Here is a 16,869-nt window from a genome sequence, read left to right as displayed (position 1 = left end):
AGGCCACAACAGTGAGAGGCCCGCGTACCACAAAAAAAAAAAAAAAACAACATTTTTTTATTTTTTCATATATTGGCTCTGTATTATATACTTCTCTGTATATATTTTATTATCTATATATCCTACACTTCACTGCCATGAATATATCAGAGATTTCTTATTGTTTAGTGAAATCCTCTACACATTAAAAAATGTCAAGCCATGAAAACTGAGTTTAAAAAAACTATCCAGGGGCTTCCCTGGTGGCGCAGTGGTTGGGAGTCCGCCTGCCGGTGCAGGGAGCGCGGGTTCGTGCCCCGGTCCGGGAGGATCCCACGTGCCGTGGAGCGGCTGGGCCCGTGAGCCATGGCCGCTGGGCCTGCGCGTCCGGAGCCTGCGCTCCGCAATGGGAGAGGCCACAACAGTGAGAGGCCCACGTACCACAAAAAAAAAAAAAAAAAACTATCCAGTTGCTAAGATAAAACTCATGTTTAAAGACCTAGATTAAAACTAAAGTTTAATAGGAAATACTTATTTTTATTTAAAAGCCCAATATCCTTTATAAACAACTTCCTTCAAATGACAATAAATGTACACATCTCAATAGTGATCACAACATTAAATGTAGATGCAATGGAACCTGAAATTTAATAATTCTGGAGAGTTTCTTAAGTTTTAGAAAAGCATGACTCTAAGCCATAAAGAAGTTAATTACTTCAAAGCTTATTGATTCATTCTGAAAAAATAAATTTTAAAATATCATACTCATCCTAAGGGTCAGCTGGTGTCTTACATTATACATAATGATTGCAACAGACCCCATAAACTATGTACCACTGAAAAAAGAAAAGGACCTCTCTAATGTAAATACCAAATATCACATATTAATCACAATATGCTTTGCCATCAGTTTCACATTTACATATAAGTACAATGCACACAATCATTTTTTCTTTTAAATGAATTTTAGTTGCATTAAAAATGTATTATGCTTGTAGACACTGACATTTTAAAAAGCTGTTTAAACTGAAATCAAATTAGAAAAAAACAGTTAATATTCATTTTAATAGGAACACAAATGACTCAGTCTAGGAAAAGCCGATAATGAGTTTTTCTACTTTGCCATCATAATGTACATTTAATGAGTTGTCCTTCACATAGCAACACAATGCTGCCATCAATAGAACATATGCTTTGTGCTGTTTTTCAAATGGTGATAATGAGTTTTTCTGAAGCGAATACAGTATAGAACTGAAGTTCACCAAATTCTCTAGATGTCATAACTAGAGTTACTGAGTATATGGGTTTAACTCTTTATAGAATGTATTTATTTCTTTATTCATTACTTTATTATGCTTATAGTTCAACAATATTATGAGTGGATTAATTTATTCATCAACATTGAATAAGAAATTGCTATCTCTACTGATTAAAAGTAAAAACGTTTACTGGATATTCATAGGAATAGCAAGCTCTAGCACCAAAACACTGACAGTTTTTATATATATGCAACAGAATTATGGGTGATTAAATTGTTTTCTATATATTCTAATTCTCCTACAATAAGTATGCTTCGCTGCCCATTTTTATTTTTATTTTTTTTTAATTTTTTAATTTTTATTTTTTGTGGTACATGGGCCTCTCACCGCCGTGGCCTCTCCCGCTGCGGAGCACAGGCTCCGGACGCGCAGGCCCAGCGGCCATGGCCCACGGGCCCAGCCGCTCCGCGGCACGTGGGATCCTCCCGGACCGGGGCACGAACCCGCGCCCCCTGCATCGGCAGGCGGACCCCCAACCACTGCACCACCAGGGAAGCCCTCGCTGCCCATTTTTAAAATGTTGGGTTGCCTTCATATTTTTTACTTCACTCTGTACGCTCTTCCTTGCCAATCTCATTCATGTTCATTGTTTCCATTTTCAAATACCTGCTTATGACTTCAGATGTGCATCTTAAGCCCAGGACTCTCCTCTAATATTCAGCTTCATATATATTGCTGCTTACCTGATATCTTCACCTGCATATATATTAAAAGTCCTTCAAACACAACCCTCTTTAAATTGAACTCACAACCGTACCTCCAAATTACATCCATTCTTAACAATCCTACTCTTGGTAAATTGTACACCTGCAGAATTCCCAATCTCAGTAGGTGATGCAACTGTGAATGCAGCTGCACAGGCCATAGATATAAGCAGGCATTTATGACACTATGTTCTCCTACACCATCCATGTGCAAACTGGCACATGAGTCTTGCAAATTCTACCTATACACAGCCTTCTAATCTGTCCAAATTTCTCCATCTCTGATGTCACAATCCTGGAATACTGTACAAGTATCTGGAATTCTTTTTCCTATGTGTTTTTTGTTTGTTTTGCTTTGCCTCCCTTTTTATTTACACCACAGCCACAATGATCTTCACAAAATGCATATCTGAGCAGGTCATTCTCCGGCTTTAAAACTTTTCGTTGTTTTATTTTGCATCTAAGAAGAAACCCAACCTCTCTTACTACACTCTACCCATTGACTTTCACACTCAAGCTAAAGTGGTCTTCCTTCCAGTCCACTGAGTGGTGTTCTTCCAGTGTGCCAAATTTATTAATCAATCATACCTTTGTACAGGCGGTTCCCCTAAGGAACAGTTTCCAAAACTCAACCCACCCCTGTTAACCTAACTCACATTCATCCTTTTTTCCAGGTTAAGATACTAATTCTTCAGGACAGCCTTCCCAAACTTATTGAAACAGATAGTATCCCACTATTTTATCTCTCTGTCCTTTTCCTTTGTAATGTTTAACAGTCTGTAATAAATGTATATACGTGTCTACTGGATTTACATCTGTCATTCCCACTAGACGATAAGTTCTAGGAAAGCAGGGTCTGCTCACATTTTGCTCACCATTTTCTCCTCAGCTCCCAGCACAGTGCATGGTTGAATTACTAATCAATAACTTACTGCTGCATTAAGGATGATAATGTTTTACATTCAGAAAAATATTAAAGTGGGAACAAAATATACGAAGTCAACTTGGTATTCAAAGTGCATAGAATCAGAACATGTTCACCTGCTTGGTTAAGAAACCGCCTGCCAATGCAGGGGACATGACACAGGTTCCATCCCTGATCTGGGAGGAACCTACATGCCGTGGAGCAACTAAGCCCATGTACCACAACTACTGAGCCTGCACTCTAGAGCCCGCGAACCACAACTACTGAGCCTGTGTGCCGCAACTACTGAGCCCACGCACTGCAACTACTGAAGCCCACGCTCTAGGGCCCACATGGCACAACTACTGAAACCTGTACGCCTTGAGTCTGTGCTCCGCAATGAGAGAAGCCACCGCAATGAGAAGCCTGCTCACTGCAATGCAGAGTAGCCCCCACTCACAGCGACTAGAGAAAGCCCACGTGCAGCAACAAAAACCCAATGCAGCCAAAAAAAGAACATGTTCACTTGCTCTAAGAATACATAAATCTGACTTTGAGATTCTACTTTTGACTTGAGTAAAAACCGACATCTAATTGTCCACCAGATTAAAAACAACATAGGGCTTCCCTGGTGGCACACTGGTTAAGAATCCACCTGCTAATGCAGGGGACATGGGGTTCGAGCCCTGGTCCAGGAAGATCCCACATGCCGTGGAGCAACTAAGCCCATGCGCCACAGATACTGAGCCTGCGCTCTAGATCCCACCAGGCACAACTACTGAAGCCCGTGTGCCACAACTACTGAAGCCCACTCTCCTAGAGCTTGTGCTCCACAACAAGAGAAGCCACTGCAATGAGAAGCCTGCGCACCACAGTGAAGAGTAGCCCCCACCCGCTGCAACTAGAGAGAGCCCATGTGCAGCAACAAAGACCCAACACAGCCAAAAATAAATAAACGAACAAATAAATAAATAAATTTAAAAACAACATAGTTTTTCTTAAATAAAAGAGCTAAACTAAGAGTGTATTTCCTTAAAGGTCTTTTCAACTGAATGCTTAAGATGATTCTATAGTGAACAATGTCCTTATAATAAATACCATGTGAATTTTTTCCTTATAATGACTTTAATATTAGTTTATCGTTGAGATCAATTTTTAACCATCATTTTGCTTATCAAAATTATGAGTAATATCACAAAGAAAAAAACAAAGAAGGCTAAGACAGAAAGTAATGAACAGGGTTGAATGCAATATATAAAACTAAATAAAGTTGCTTATCTACTGTCAAGGAATCTTTGCCACTTCTGATCAGGAAAAAAAAAAACCACTTCTTCTGACACCCCTTTTCTCTATCTCTTGTTTAGTCTAAGCCTTTGGTATCTTCATGACTGTGGTCAAGTTGCTGGTTCAGTAAATAAAAACTAAATGGATGAATGAAAGCTTCTTAATCTTAAAAGCCTCAGCTTCTTTGCCTGTATAATCCAATAAATAAAACCTATACCACAGGTGAAATACTATAATGGACATAGCACACTTCCTTGAACATAATGGGTCCTCAACAAATAAGAAGTTATTATTATTTTTACTTTAAAATATTTGTCCTCCCTCCTTACTATTTCCCCTCATATCTCTGTGGCTCAATAACAGATGTTTTAGAGAATGGGGTGGGGAAACCCATGTGCCCCATTCCATAATTCAGTCGCACTTTAGATTTAAAACAGTCTAGGACACTAAGCTAATTAAAGTTTTCCAGTCACAACCACTTCTTTCTTAGGGTACTTCTCACTTATCTTGTACTAGTTGATAACTTGTCTTCCCATGCCTTCTTGCCTGCCCCATGAATGCACATACATTGATATATACTGAGAGGGTTAGTTCTAACATTCCACTAAGAGTGAAAATAATAAGAAAACAAATGAACAAAAAACCAAAACCTCTTAACTGATCAGATTTTAAATATTCCAGATACCCCAGTATTTGGTATTTGCTAACAGCCATCAGGCACAAGTGTTTTTTTTTTTTAAAAAAAAAAAGCAAAAACACAACCCATAGCATTAGAGACTTTAAAACCCTTCCTTCTAAATTTAGTATAGCATATGCAACATGGGAGTTCCAGCTACCACTGTGGTCAGAAATTCTGCAATCATTTATTTTTTTCTAGGTGTGACAGGCAGAATTTTAAGCTTACCCCACATGGCTCACACTCCCGTTTAATCCCCTCCCATTGAGTGCAGGAGGGACCTGTGAATATGATGGAATATTGCTTCTGTGATTAGGTTATGTTACATGGCACAGTTGACTTTAAGAAAGGGAGATTATCCTTGGTGGACCTGACCTAATCAAGTGAGCTTAAAAGGGGCAAGACTCTGTCTTCCTGGTGAAATGGATTCAAAGTTTTGGGGATTCTACATGAAGGAGATTCTTCACTGTGGGCTTTGAAAATGGAGAGGGCCATGCGGCAAAGAATGCAATCAACTTCTAGGAGCTAAGAACGGCCCCTGTCTGACAGCAAGCAAGGAAATGGAGAACTCAGTTCCACCATCACGAGGAACTTCATTCTGCCAACAATCTGAATCCTTGAAGTGGATCCTTGCCCAGAGCCTCCTGATAAGAACACAGCTCAGCCAATAAGACACCTTGAGAGTGAGGACCTGAGCAGAGAACACAAATGAACTGCATCTAGACTACTGACCAACAGAACTGGGAGATAATAAGTGGGTGTTATCTTAAGCCACTGAGTCTGTGATAACTTGCTATGCAGCGATGGAAAATTAATCCACTGGGTATCTCAAAGGATGGATCAAGACTGATTTTTAGGACTTTCTCAAAGTTTCAACCCAATAAATATTTCTAAACAACTAATAATTTGTAAAGTTTACAGAGTATTTTCTCATATATACTTTTATTTAATCAACCCACCAACTCAGTAAAAAGAATATCTTTATTATCTACTCTAAACCTTTTTTTTTTTTTTTTAACAGAATCTCATATAGGGTAATTTTACTGCTCAAGATCACAAAAGCAGACAGTGAAATGATGCCTAAAATTTAAAACAAGGCAAGGTATAATTAACTAATGATTCTCTTAAAAGTGTGAGGCCAGGATCAATATTAAACACTAAAGACCTACCAGGACTGGGGCTAGGGTGAGACAAGTTAGGCCTTCACCTTGAGTTCAAAATTTAAGGTAAGGGGGGGAACCAAAAAAAATCTCAGTAATCAAGATAAATTATGTCTCAATTCAATATTTTAAAAAGTCAAAACAAATCCCAAAATCCATGATAAGAAAATATCACACTTTTAAATAAAAACACCATCCACTGGCTAAAAATAGGGTTAAACAAGTGAGGCACTCACTCTCAGCATCATACAAGTGCAGGGTCAGATCCTGTCGTTATTTAAAACTTTGTATTTATTTACATTTATTTATTTCATTATTTAAAATAAAGAAAATTTATTTATTTTATCACTCACCTCACCTTAGTCCTGGCCCTGACTCAGTAACATGTACCCTTGGACACTTCCTTATCTTCCATTTACTAGGCCATATTAACATTTTCTATTTCTTAAATAAACTCTCTACTCAGTTATTTTGGTTGCCTGGCAAGGGGCAAAGTTATGTATTCAAAAGCAGAGCTCTCTTAAGCTGACAAAGTGACTCCTGGCTATGTCAGTCTAAGCATGGTGTCACAGGTATTGGGCTCATTGAAGACAGTGCATCCATTCCTCTAAAATGGCCTCGATCACTAACATGTCTTGTTCCTCCTTAATATCATTATCCTGGCTGGAGCTGATGTTTTAGAGAATGAGGCATGGGGATGAGGAAGCCTTCAGAAATTCAGTCCTTCACTGGCAGTGTAGCCATTGAAAGGGTTGAAATGGTACTGGACACAGCGGATTTAAGTGTGGACAATTTGTTCAAGTCCAACTGAAACAGAAAGCAAAGGGGAACAAAGTCTTCAGCCACTGAAAGGCTCAAGTTATTATTAGGGGCCGAATCACTCTAAATGACTTCTGCTTGAGAAGGCATTATTATACCATTCAGGAGGAAGCAGGATGGGCAGAAGCACAGGGGGAGAAGGAGGTTATAATAGATAAAGAACTCTAAAATAGTTTTAACAGTTAGTTTATAACCTAAGACTCCTTACCCACAGTTTGAGTGTCTTTGCTCTATAACATTCTATATTTCCAGGCTTATTAACTTAGAAACAACCAACAGTGTTACCTACTCAAGAAGTAAATATTCATTCAAAAATCTAAACATTTAATTTACTAACAAGTGAAATTAGAAGTTGGAAAAATTATTTTAATAAACTGAGGCAACATATTAGCATATTTATTCAAACAAATCAGATATTTTTGCATTGACCACATTAATGGAGTCCTTAAATGAAATCCATAGGACAACCCTATACTGAATAAATTTGTGAACCCAGAGGACAGAGTGCCACAATTTGCTTTTATGTCTACATATACATAAACTAAGACAGTAATAACACTTACATTACTTGCCATATCCACATTGGAATTTATAAAGAAAAAAGTAAAACTCAACTAGCGTAATGACTGGATAGCTATATAGAAAGAACAGAGAAACTATATCCTTTCAAAGAAAGCTGGCTTTGAATAAATCATAGGAAAATTTTCTATGTCTTCCAAAATTATAACTATCTGTAGGCACAAATAATATGTCATGTGATAAATTCTAGGGCCTGAACATTGATTATTCCAATGCTGCTCATTAATGGTAATTAATGACAGATTAATTATTCAACCAGTTATTAACTGGTTTTGTTCTCAAGCAAGATTATTATTATTATTTTTTGTGGTACACGGGCCTCTCACTGTTGTGGCCTCTCCCGCTGTGGAGCACAGGCTCTGGACGCGCAGGCTCAGCGGCCATGGCTCACGGGCCCAGCCGCTCCGCGGCATGTGGGATCTTCCCGGACTGGGGCACAAACCCGTGTCCCTACACCGGCAGGTGGACTCTCAACCACTGCACCACTAGGGAAGCCCTCAAGCAAGATTTTTTTGTTATTTAAAATTATAAAAAATATGAAACAATTTTGAAAGACTGTTCTGATATTGATTAGACAAAGAGAGATTCAGCTTGCTTTATCTATCTTTCTAGGCAGTAAAATAGGGCCTTATAAGGCTCACCTCAAGAAAACAAAAGGGAGGATAACAGAAGGTTCCACCTATTGATATATTTCAGTTAATAATCTTGAGAAGGAGTGATAGAATTGGAGAATTACAACTCAGCAGTTCTAATGGATTAATGGATGACACTGATGATCCTCGATGACTGACAACATCACCACAAAGGAAACTACAGACATTATGTATCTCCTAATAGAATTGCAGTGTCACCTCTGGAATAGTTTTCCTAACAAAGAGTAGTATTGGAATTCACTATGTTAACAGAGAAGAGAAAGCATTTGATCATGTGTGGGAGTAAAGAAATTGATAAAAACTCAACACCTGTTCATGGTAATAACTTTTAGAAAACTTATATTAGAATGGAATTTCCATATTGTTAAATCAATAGCAAACATATATAAGTGTGAAATGTTGGAAACATTTTCAATAAAGTCCAGAAGAGGACACAGAGCTATGGTACCAACTTTGCTGTTCAAACCTGGACTGGACTGCATAGCCAGTATACAGCCATACACAGCAAGACCAAAATAAAAGTCATGAATAATGAAAAGAGGTAATACGATCCTCTAATTAAAAACTCCAAAGAAATTGGCTGCCAAATATTCAAATGTATAAGGAACTTCAGAAAGCTGGTGTAGAAGATCACTATACCAAAAGGAGGACTCTCATCACACAAAATAAATAACTAATTAGAATATATAATGGAAAATACACCATTCAAAACAGCAGCGATATCCAAAATATACCTAAAAAGAGAACTAACAAAAATGCACATGATCTTTACGGAAGCAAATATAAAAAATTACTGATAGATTTAGGTAAAAGACGCCTCAAACACAGCAACATATATTTATTCATGGTGAGTAGAATATTGCACAGATGTCAATTCTCCTTAAATTATTTACAGATTTATGCCTTACCTGATGGGTTTGGTGCCGTGTCAGCAGAGAAGTAGCCCAGCACCTACAAGGCATCAAGGTAAGACACTGAAGGGTGACAGAGGGGAGAACCCACTCCAAAATAAGAGGCCACAAAGAGCCCTCCTACTGTCAGTCTTGGGAGACCCCAGACACAGCTGCTAGGCTCAGGTTCCCCCTTACTTCCAACTGGGGGTTCTGAGGGAAATGAGAACTTGGTCTGAGGCCAGCTGACTCAGCTCAGCAGAGGAAGAAGTCCTGGGCCCTGTCAGGAGTCAGGTAAGACCCCGGTGTGAGTTCTGCGTGATTCCTCTGCCTCCCAGAAGAGAGAGGTCCCCAGACCCCCACCTCTGCTATAACGCTGGGAAGCCCAGATGGGTGTGGCCGGAAGTGGTCTCCCTAACTTCTGTCACACCAGCTATAGAGCCTGAGGTTTTGGTCTGAGAGGTGTGGCCTCGTATCAGCAGACGGAGGAGTCCCAGAATTGGAGAGGTGTCGAGGTGAGTAATCTTTGTTAGAACTGAAGGGACACACTCCTCCCAGAATTGAAGCGGCCCCACAGAGCCCCGCCCTGTACCGACATGCCCCAACCCCACTGTCGACCCCGAGTGGCTCAAGCGTGGCTGTTATGCCCAACCCCCCCTCCACTTCTGCCTGCAGAATTTGTGGGATGGGAATCCTTGGTCTGAAGGGGTAGCCTCAAGTCAGCAGAGGGAGGAGTGAAAGGACTGGTCAGGAGTCAAGTTTCGTATCCTGGGTTAGAACTGAGTTGACAAGCTCCTGCAGAACAGAGGAGGTCCACAGAGCCCTGCCGGCCCCTGTCTCGTGGGTTCCTAAAACAGTACCCTTAAGGGGAAAAGCAGGGGCAGCTTCTCTTGGAGCCAAGGTAGAAGAATGTCCCTATTGAGGCTATACACACCATCTCTTCCTCTGTCTTCTTCGGTGACCTCTCATCAACCTTGGCAGATTAAACAACTGCCTGCAGTCCCTGACCAGAGTCATCATGCCTCGAGGTCAGAAGAGTAAGTTCCGTGCCCGTGAGAAACGCCGCCAGGCCCATGCTGAGACCCAGAGTCTGGAGGATGCTCAGGCCACTGGGACAGCAGCAGCAGGAGAGTCCCCTTCCTCTGTCTGTCCTCTCTTTGAGGACAGCCCTCAGAATATGCCTGCTGCTGAGACACCTAGCACGCCTGAGGGACCTCAGGGAACCACCAATGCTAGTGCAGCTGTTTCATGCACCAATTCAGATGAAGGTACCAACAGCCAAAAGAAGGAAAGCTCAAAATCCTCCAAGGGCACTGAGAACTCAAGCAGAGATCCTTTATACATGAAGGTGGTTTTGTTGGTGCAGTTCCTGCTGCAGAAGTATCAAAACAAAGAGCCAATTACTAAGGCAGACATGGTGAAGTTTGTTATCAAAAAGTACAAGTATCATTTCAATGAGATCCTCAAGAGAGCCTCTGAGCACATGGAGCTGGCCTTTGGTCTTGATCTGAAGGAAGTGGATCCTACCAGGCACTGCTATGCCCTCGTCAGCAAACTAGACCTCACCCTCAATGGAACGATGAATGATGAAGAGAACATGCCCAAGACCGGGCTCCTGATGATCGTGCTGGGTGTGATCTTCACGAAGGGCAACTGTGCCCCTGAAGAGGAGATCTGGGAAGTGCTGAATATGATGGGTGTACATGCTGAAAGGAAGCACTTCATCTATGGGGACCCCAAGAAGGTCATCACTGAAGATTTGGTGCAGCTAAAGTACCTGGAGTACCGCCAGGTGGCCAACAGCGATCCTCTGCGCTATGAGTTCCTGTGGGGCCCGAGAGCCCACGCTGAAGTCAGCAAGATGAAAATCCTGGAGTTCTTAGCCAAGGTTCATGATACAGTGCCCAGTGCCTTCCCATCCTGGTATGAAGAAGCTTTGAGAGACGAGGAAGAGAGAGCGCAAGCAAGAATGGCAGCCAGAGCTCGTACCGCTGCCATGGCCAGTGCACGCTCCAGGGCCACGGCCAGCAACGCCTCCCAGGCTAAGTGAAGTTCAAGGCTGGTTCTTCACTTTTTGGTTGAAAAGGTGTGTCAGTGTTCTTAAACTGGAGGGCCAGGGTGGGACTGGAGAAGGGTATATCCCTGAGTTCCTGTTGTGTATTGCTAACTTGGAATTTTCTTTTTTCTTTAGGTTATAGTTCAAACGAAGAAGTCTGAGAAGACTGTTTTCCTTGTGGAAAAAAAAGCAGTAACATTCTAAGTTGTGGATGGCCAGGGTGGGTCTATAGGGAACACAGTGTAATATCCTCTTTGTGTTCCTATTCTATATGGTAAACTTAGAGTTTAATCTTTTCTCTTCCTTTTCTTTTCTTTTCCTTTTTCTTCTCTTTTCTTTTCTTTCCCCCTTCCCTCCCTCCCTTCCTTTCTCTCTTTCTTTCCTTTTGTTATATTTTAAATGTTTCTTTAATAGAAGGTATAATAATTTCAGAATCTAAATTTATTAGTGACCTCAGTTACACATTTATTAGATTTAACTTAATAGAGTTAAGATTAAGAGTTTTATTATTTTGTAACACAAATTGGGAAATCTTTCATATTTACTGAACTAAAACAATAAAACATGGCATGGTAATAGGCATTTCTTTGGAAATGTGAAAAATTTTATCAGTAAAATTACTGGGATCAAAAACTACAGGAGACTTCCAATAAAGATGTTTAAAAAAATACAGGAGAAAAAAAAGTTTAAAAAATGTGCAGTTCTTGGTTTCCCTTATCCATTTTAGTCTGTTATTCTGTAAAAATAAAAGATACATACCTGGATTTGCTTAGATTAAAGAATGTAGGAGAAATAAAACATTTATAAACTAGAACTCATGCTCACTGGCTCATTCATTCTCCAAATACTGAGCATCTGCTCTTTGAAAATTATTGTGTTATAAATGGTAAAACTAGGATATAAAACACCCTGCCTTTAGAAGTGTACAGTCAAGGAGCAGTAATTATATAGAGAAGATGGTGAAATACCCTTTAAGACCTAAAGGACAAGTAAGAAGGAGTAAGGAGGTAATGGGACAGGGATGGGGTTGGGAGAAGTGGGAGGGGGAGGGTGAAAACAATAAGGTACAAATTCCCTGGGGAACAGAAGTTGGGGGTTTGGGGAAAATACAAGTCTCTGAGTGGGATATCCTGTTCATTTAAGCTGGGTGTTATACTACATGAGGCTGTGGGACTGGTGAGCAGAGGCCAGGTATACAAACGGTGTTTCTCAGAGTTGGAGGACAAAACCTTGGAATGCAAACCTGTTCATAAGAGTTACTTTAGTATCATCAATAAACAAGAGGGAAAGCTCCTCCTCGGGCAGAAATGGAAGGTGTCCTGTGCTCTTGTTCAAGTGCAGCTGAACACAGAGCACAATCTAGTTGTTTTATGCACAGCATCTCCAAGGAATTTAGAGAAATAAAGGTGATACTCTCTTGAGGTGGAATACTGAGAACCATATCTCAGGCATTAAAAAGGCATTTTAATTAGGTTATCTTGAGTATAATTTTGCAAACTCTAAGGGAGGGCTCCATATTACGTCGTGAAGAAGTGGATAAAAATACAGGTGATTTGGATGGAAAGGCACCCAGGGGGGACACTGTTGGTCCTTGACACAAATTCTACGACCTCTGAGTTGCATCCAACTGGGGTGGACAACCCCACATACAAATTAAGTAACATCCTCAAATGGGGGAATTTATTTTGTTTTACCTGCTAAGCAGCTTTATGCGATCACTTGGTGGAAACTGCATATTCTGTGATATCTCTTGGATTAATATAACATAAATCTTCCCAGAGGGGAGGGTGGTATCATCTGCAGTAAAAAAAAAAAAAAAAAAAAAAAAAAAATCATATGATAACTGCCATTCATTAAAGACCTTACTCTGTCGAGTGCTTCATATCCATTACATATATCCCAACAGTCCTACAAGATAGGGATTAGACATACTTTGCAGATGAAGAACTTGTAATTTTCTCGAGTTCACATGGCTGATAAGTGAAAGAGCTGGGACTAGACCCCTGGTCCAAATTTTTCTAGAGCCCACACTTTTCCACTCCTCCAACCTGAGGCAGACCTTCTGTCTTTTCATTCTCCGTTATTCTCTCTACTCCAAGATGTATCACATACAATTAAAAAACAAGACACTCTAGTCAAAGTACAAAAAGCGATCCTGATGGCAAGGAAGGTGAATATGAGAATAAAGCACAATTTGGGGATTGTCTGTGGGTTTCATATGCTGAGTATCCCCCTGTCACTAGCCCCAGGGTTCCTTGACAGGTGACTGTGCTCACATACTGGCACAGTCCTATACCAGCACTTTCCTGAATTACAGCATGTTTCCTCTGGGTCTTCCCCAGTGTGCCCTCCTGTCCAAATCAGAACCTCATACACTGATCAGCTCTGCACTGTGACCTCTGGACCTGCACCCTGTTTCCTGTGATACAGGCAGTCCAGAGTCATATGCCTTCCCCTTGATTAAATCATTCCAACTCTCTGCACGTGTACAGTGACGGTCCCATCCCGCCCAGTGGAACCACTGACAGTGAAGTCTAGATACCTGGTTACCACAGCCCCATTCCAGCCCACAAGTTTCAGAGTATATTCCAAATGAGCTGGTGATCACACTCTTATTTCTTGCAGAAGATACTGGTTCTTGGGATATAACTGAAGTTAGATGGGGGGTTTTGTAAATGACCCAGATATTGTCAGTAGGATTTTGAAGGAATGTGTTATTTGAGACTGGCCACTGAACACATACACCAATGAATGAGCTTATGAAAGCCTCCCTCATAAGTTGAAGATGGAATTCACTGTCTAACAAACATCTACTGAGGCTGAATTCCTCAGAACCCATAGTCGTTCTAAGAGGGGGAAAATGTCAGGGGTTTCCTGACAGATACCCTGTCTTTGAACAACAAAGATCAAAATAATTCACCATCCTTCATACGCCTCTTATCTCAGTTCTTGCCCCAGAGGAAAATCCTGGTTTTCCCTTGTGCCTAATGTCACCTGTAAACGTGTCCTACACGTTCAGTCCAATTCGCTTGTACATAGGAAGGCTCATGTGACTATGCAGACACTGAAATATGAACAATGTTTGTCACCTCCCAGCCAAGAATTTGAAAGCCAGTATGCCACTTCCATGCTTTCTGTTCCATTGAGCAGCAAACATGATCGCTTGTTGAGAAGTGGAACCACCAATGGGAGTAGACTGGATCCCTGGGTCATCTGACAGTGGAGGTCCCTGCCTACTCACATTGGACTTTACGTGTATAAGAGATAAATTTCTGTTGCTTTAAGCCATTGTGGGTCTGCAGGTTTTATCTGTTGCATCAGTTACTTTATCTGATTAATGCATACCTACTTAAAAAAATTTTTTTTTTAATTTATTTTTTGGTTGCATTGGGTCTTTGTTGCTGCATGTGGGCTTTCTCTAGTTGTGGTGAGCAGGGACTACTCTTCGTTGTGGTGAGCGGGCTTCTCATTGCGGTGGCTTCTCTTGTTGTGGAGCATGGGCTCTAGGCGGGCAGGCTTCAGTAGTTGCAGTGCGTAGGCTCAGTAGCTGTGGCTTGCGGGCTCTAGAGCGCAGGCTCAGCAGTTGTGGCACACGAGCTTAGTTGCTCTGAGGCATGTGGGATCTTCCTGGACCAGGGATCAAACCCGTGTCCCCTGCACTGGCAGGCAGATTCTTAACCACTGTGCCACCAGGGAAGCCCCACATACCTACTATTTTTGTGGTTAGATGTATTTAAATATTGAAATTACAAAGGTAATAGTATATATATTCTTGCTGCAAAAAATTCTTACAGATAGATTACAATCTCCCCCTTTCCTCAAAATCCAGCTCCCTCTTCAGAGGCAACCACAATTAACAAACTGATGTGTGCCATTTTAAAGCTGACCTGAGGCTTTTTCGTATGTAGATGTGCTATAAAAATATATTGAACTTAACATGTATGATTAACAACGTACATATTGTTCTGCCTCTCGACCCCGTCACTTAACAAAATGAATGCAGAATATTTCCATGACAGCACACAAAGATCCACCACACCCATTTAACAACTAAGATCCTTTTTCTCAAAAAAAATGTTTATTGAGATATATTTGATATAAAAAACTGCACATATTTAATATGTACAATTTTCTGAGTTTGGACATATGTATACACCTGTAAAATCATCACCACAGTCAACGTAACAGATATATCCATCACCTCCAAAAGTTTCCTCGTGTCCCTTTGGTTTTTTTTCATGGTGAAAACACTTAACATGAGATCTATGCTCTTTCAAAAATTTCCAGTATTGTTAACTATAGGCACCATGCTGTACAGCAGATCTTGAGAACTAATTCATCTTGCGTATCTGAACCTTTATACAAATTGAACAGCTCCTCATTTCCCCCTCACCCCAGCCCCTGGTAACTCAGTTGATTCTCTCCTTCTATGAGTGTAATGATTTTAGGAACCTCACTTAAGCAGAACCATGCAGTATTTCTCCTTCTGTGACTGGCTTATTTCACTTAGCATAATGTCCTTCAAGTCCATCATATTGTTGCAAATGGCAGGATTTCCTCTTTTAAAGCTGAATAATATTCCATTGTGTGTGTGCGTCCGTGTGTGTGTGTGTGTGTGTGTTTGTGAACGAATCACATTTTCTTTCTTCGCTTATCTTTGATGGACGTTTGGGTTGTTTCCCTATCTTGCCTGTTGTGAGTAGTGCTGCAAGGAACATGAGTATGCAGACATCTCTTAGAGATCCTGATTTCCATTCTTTTGAATACATACCCAGAAATGAGATTGCTGGATTATATGATAGTTCTACTTTTAATTTTTTGAGAAACTTCCATACTATTTTCTATAGTGGCTATACCATTTTACATTCCCACCAACAGTGTACAAGGGTTTGATTTCTTCACATGCTAGCCAACACTTAATTATGCTTTTTAAAAATTATAACCTTCCTAACTGTTGTGAAGTGATATGTCACTGTGGTTTTGATTTTCATTTTCTTGACAATTAGTGATGTTGAACATCTTTTCGTACCTTTTGGCCATTCGAAGGAAAGATCTTCAGGAAGATTAAGAAAGGAGCAATCAGGGTGTTACAAGTCTTGATTATGCACAGATGTTAATCATATATCATGAGAACTCCAATCATCATGTTCCAAACTGCCTTCCAAGAAAAAGACACGTAAGGATTACCCTACTTCTTATGTTTGTGTGATAATTAACCAATCTCCTCCTAATGGACATAAAAATTGTTCCCCATTTGTTGCTATGAGTAATAGGACTGAAATCAACATCTTTGAACATGAAATCTTAGACAAATGTGCATGCTTTCTCACAGGAAAGACATAGCAAAGTGCAAACTTGATTAAAGTGAGCAGAGTGTTAAGACTGAAATTTTTTACAAATATTGCTGAACTTCTGTTCCAAAGATGCCATATCAATTTACAGTCTTTCAGATTCACCTGTGTGAATGCCTTACATTCTCATAGGCATTTTATTTCATCAGTCTTTTAAATTTTGGCCAAACTTTCAGATGAAAGATACTGTCTCATTATTTTATTTCCTTATTTTCAAATAGGTTGAGTATCAAATTAAACTGCTATCCATATGGAGCTGGATTTCTGCATTAATGTCTTGAGTACCAGGATTCTTCTAGGCATACTTTACATTCTGAAATATCAACAAGACATCCCTCCTTTACTTTGAAAAGCAAGGACCTGATGAGTATGATCAGTTGTTGGGCAAGAGAACCAGGCAGGACACCCTTAGCTAGTGAAGATCTGAGATCAGAGCAATTGCCAGAGTTCATGACAGACCACATGAAAAACCTCATCTCGAGAGCCCATGGTAGG

The 16,869-nt window shown here is 40.4% G+C and overlaps 1 protein-coding gene and 1 non-coding gene across 2 annotated transcripts; one reads left to right on the top strand and one right to left on the bottom strand.

Annotated features, from left to right (window-relative positions):
- The first annotated feature begins 9,985 nt into the window (after nucleotides 1-9,985).
- Nucleotides 9,986-11,017, top strand: LOC131748516 (melanoma-associated antigen B18-like). The gene has a single exon (XM_059050646.1). It carries the CDS (start codon nucleotides 9,986-9,988, stop codon nucleotides 11,015-11,017), a length of 1,032 nt encoding a protein of 343 aa, XP_058906629.1.
- A 5,070-nt stretch (nucleotides 11,018-16,087) lies between these two features.
- Nucleotides 16,088-16,224, bottom strand: LOC131749056 (U8 small nucleolar RNA). The gene has a single exon (XR_009333171.1). It is a non-coding gene; the product is annotated as a U8 small nucleolar RNA (small nucleolar RNA).
- Between the last annotated feature and the right edge of the window lie 645 nt (nucleotides 16,225-16,869).

The sequence above is a fragment of the Kogia breviceps genome, chromosome X (genome assembly GCF_026419965.1).
Source record: "Kogia breviceps isolate mKogBre1 chromosome X, mKogBre1 haplotype 1, whole genome shotgun sequence".
Taxonomy (NCBI): Eukaryota; Metazoa; Chordata; class Mammalia; order Artiodactyla; family Physeteridae; genus Kogia; species Kogia breviceps.
Note: the sequence above shows the minus strand (reverse complement) of the source record. Positions and strands in the feature narration are given on the sequence as shown.

What these genes read in the sequence shown, in the direction of transcription:
- LOC131748516 (XM_059050646.1), top strand. Translation starts at nt 9,986, where the DNA reads ATGCCTCGAGGTCAGAAGAGTAAGTTCCGTGCCCGTGAGAAACGCCGC.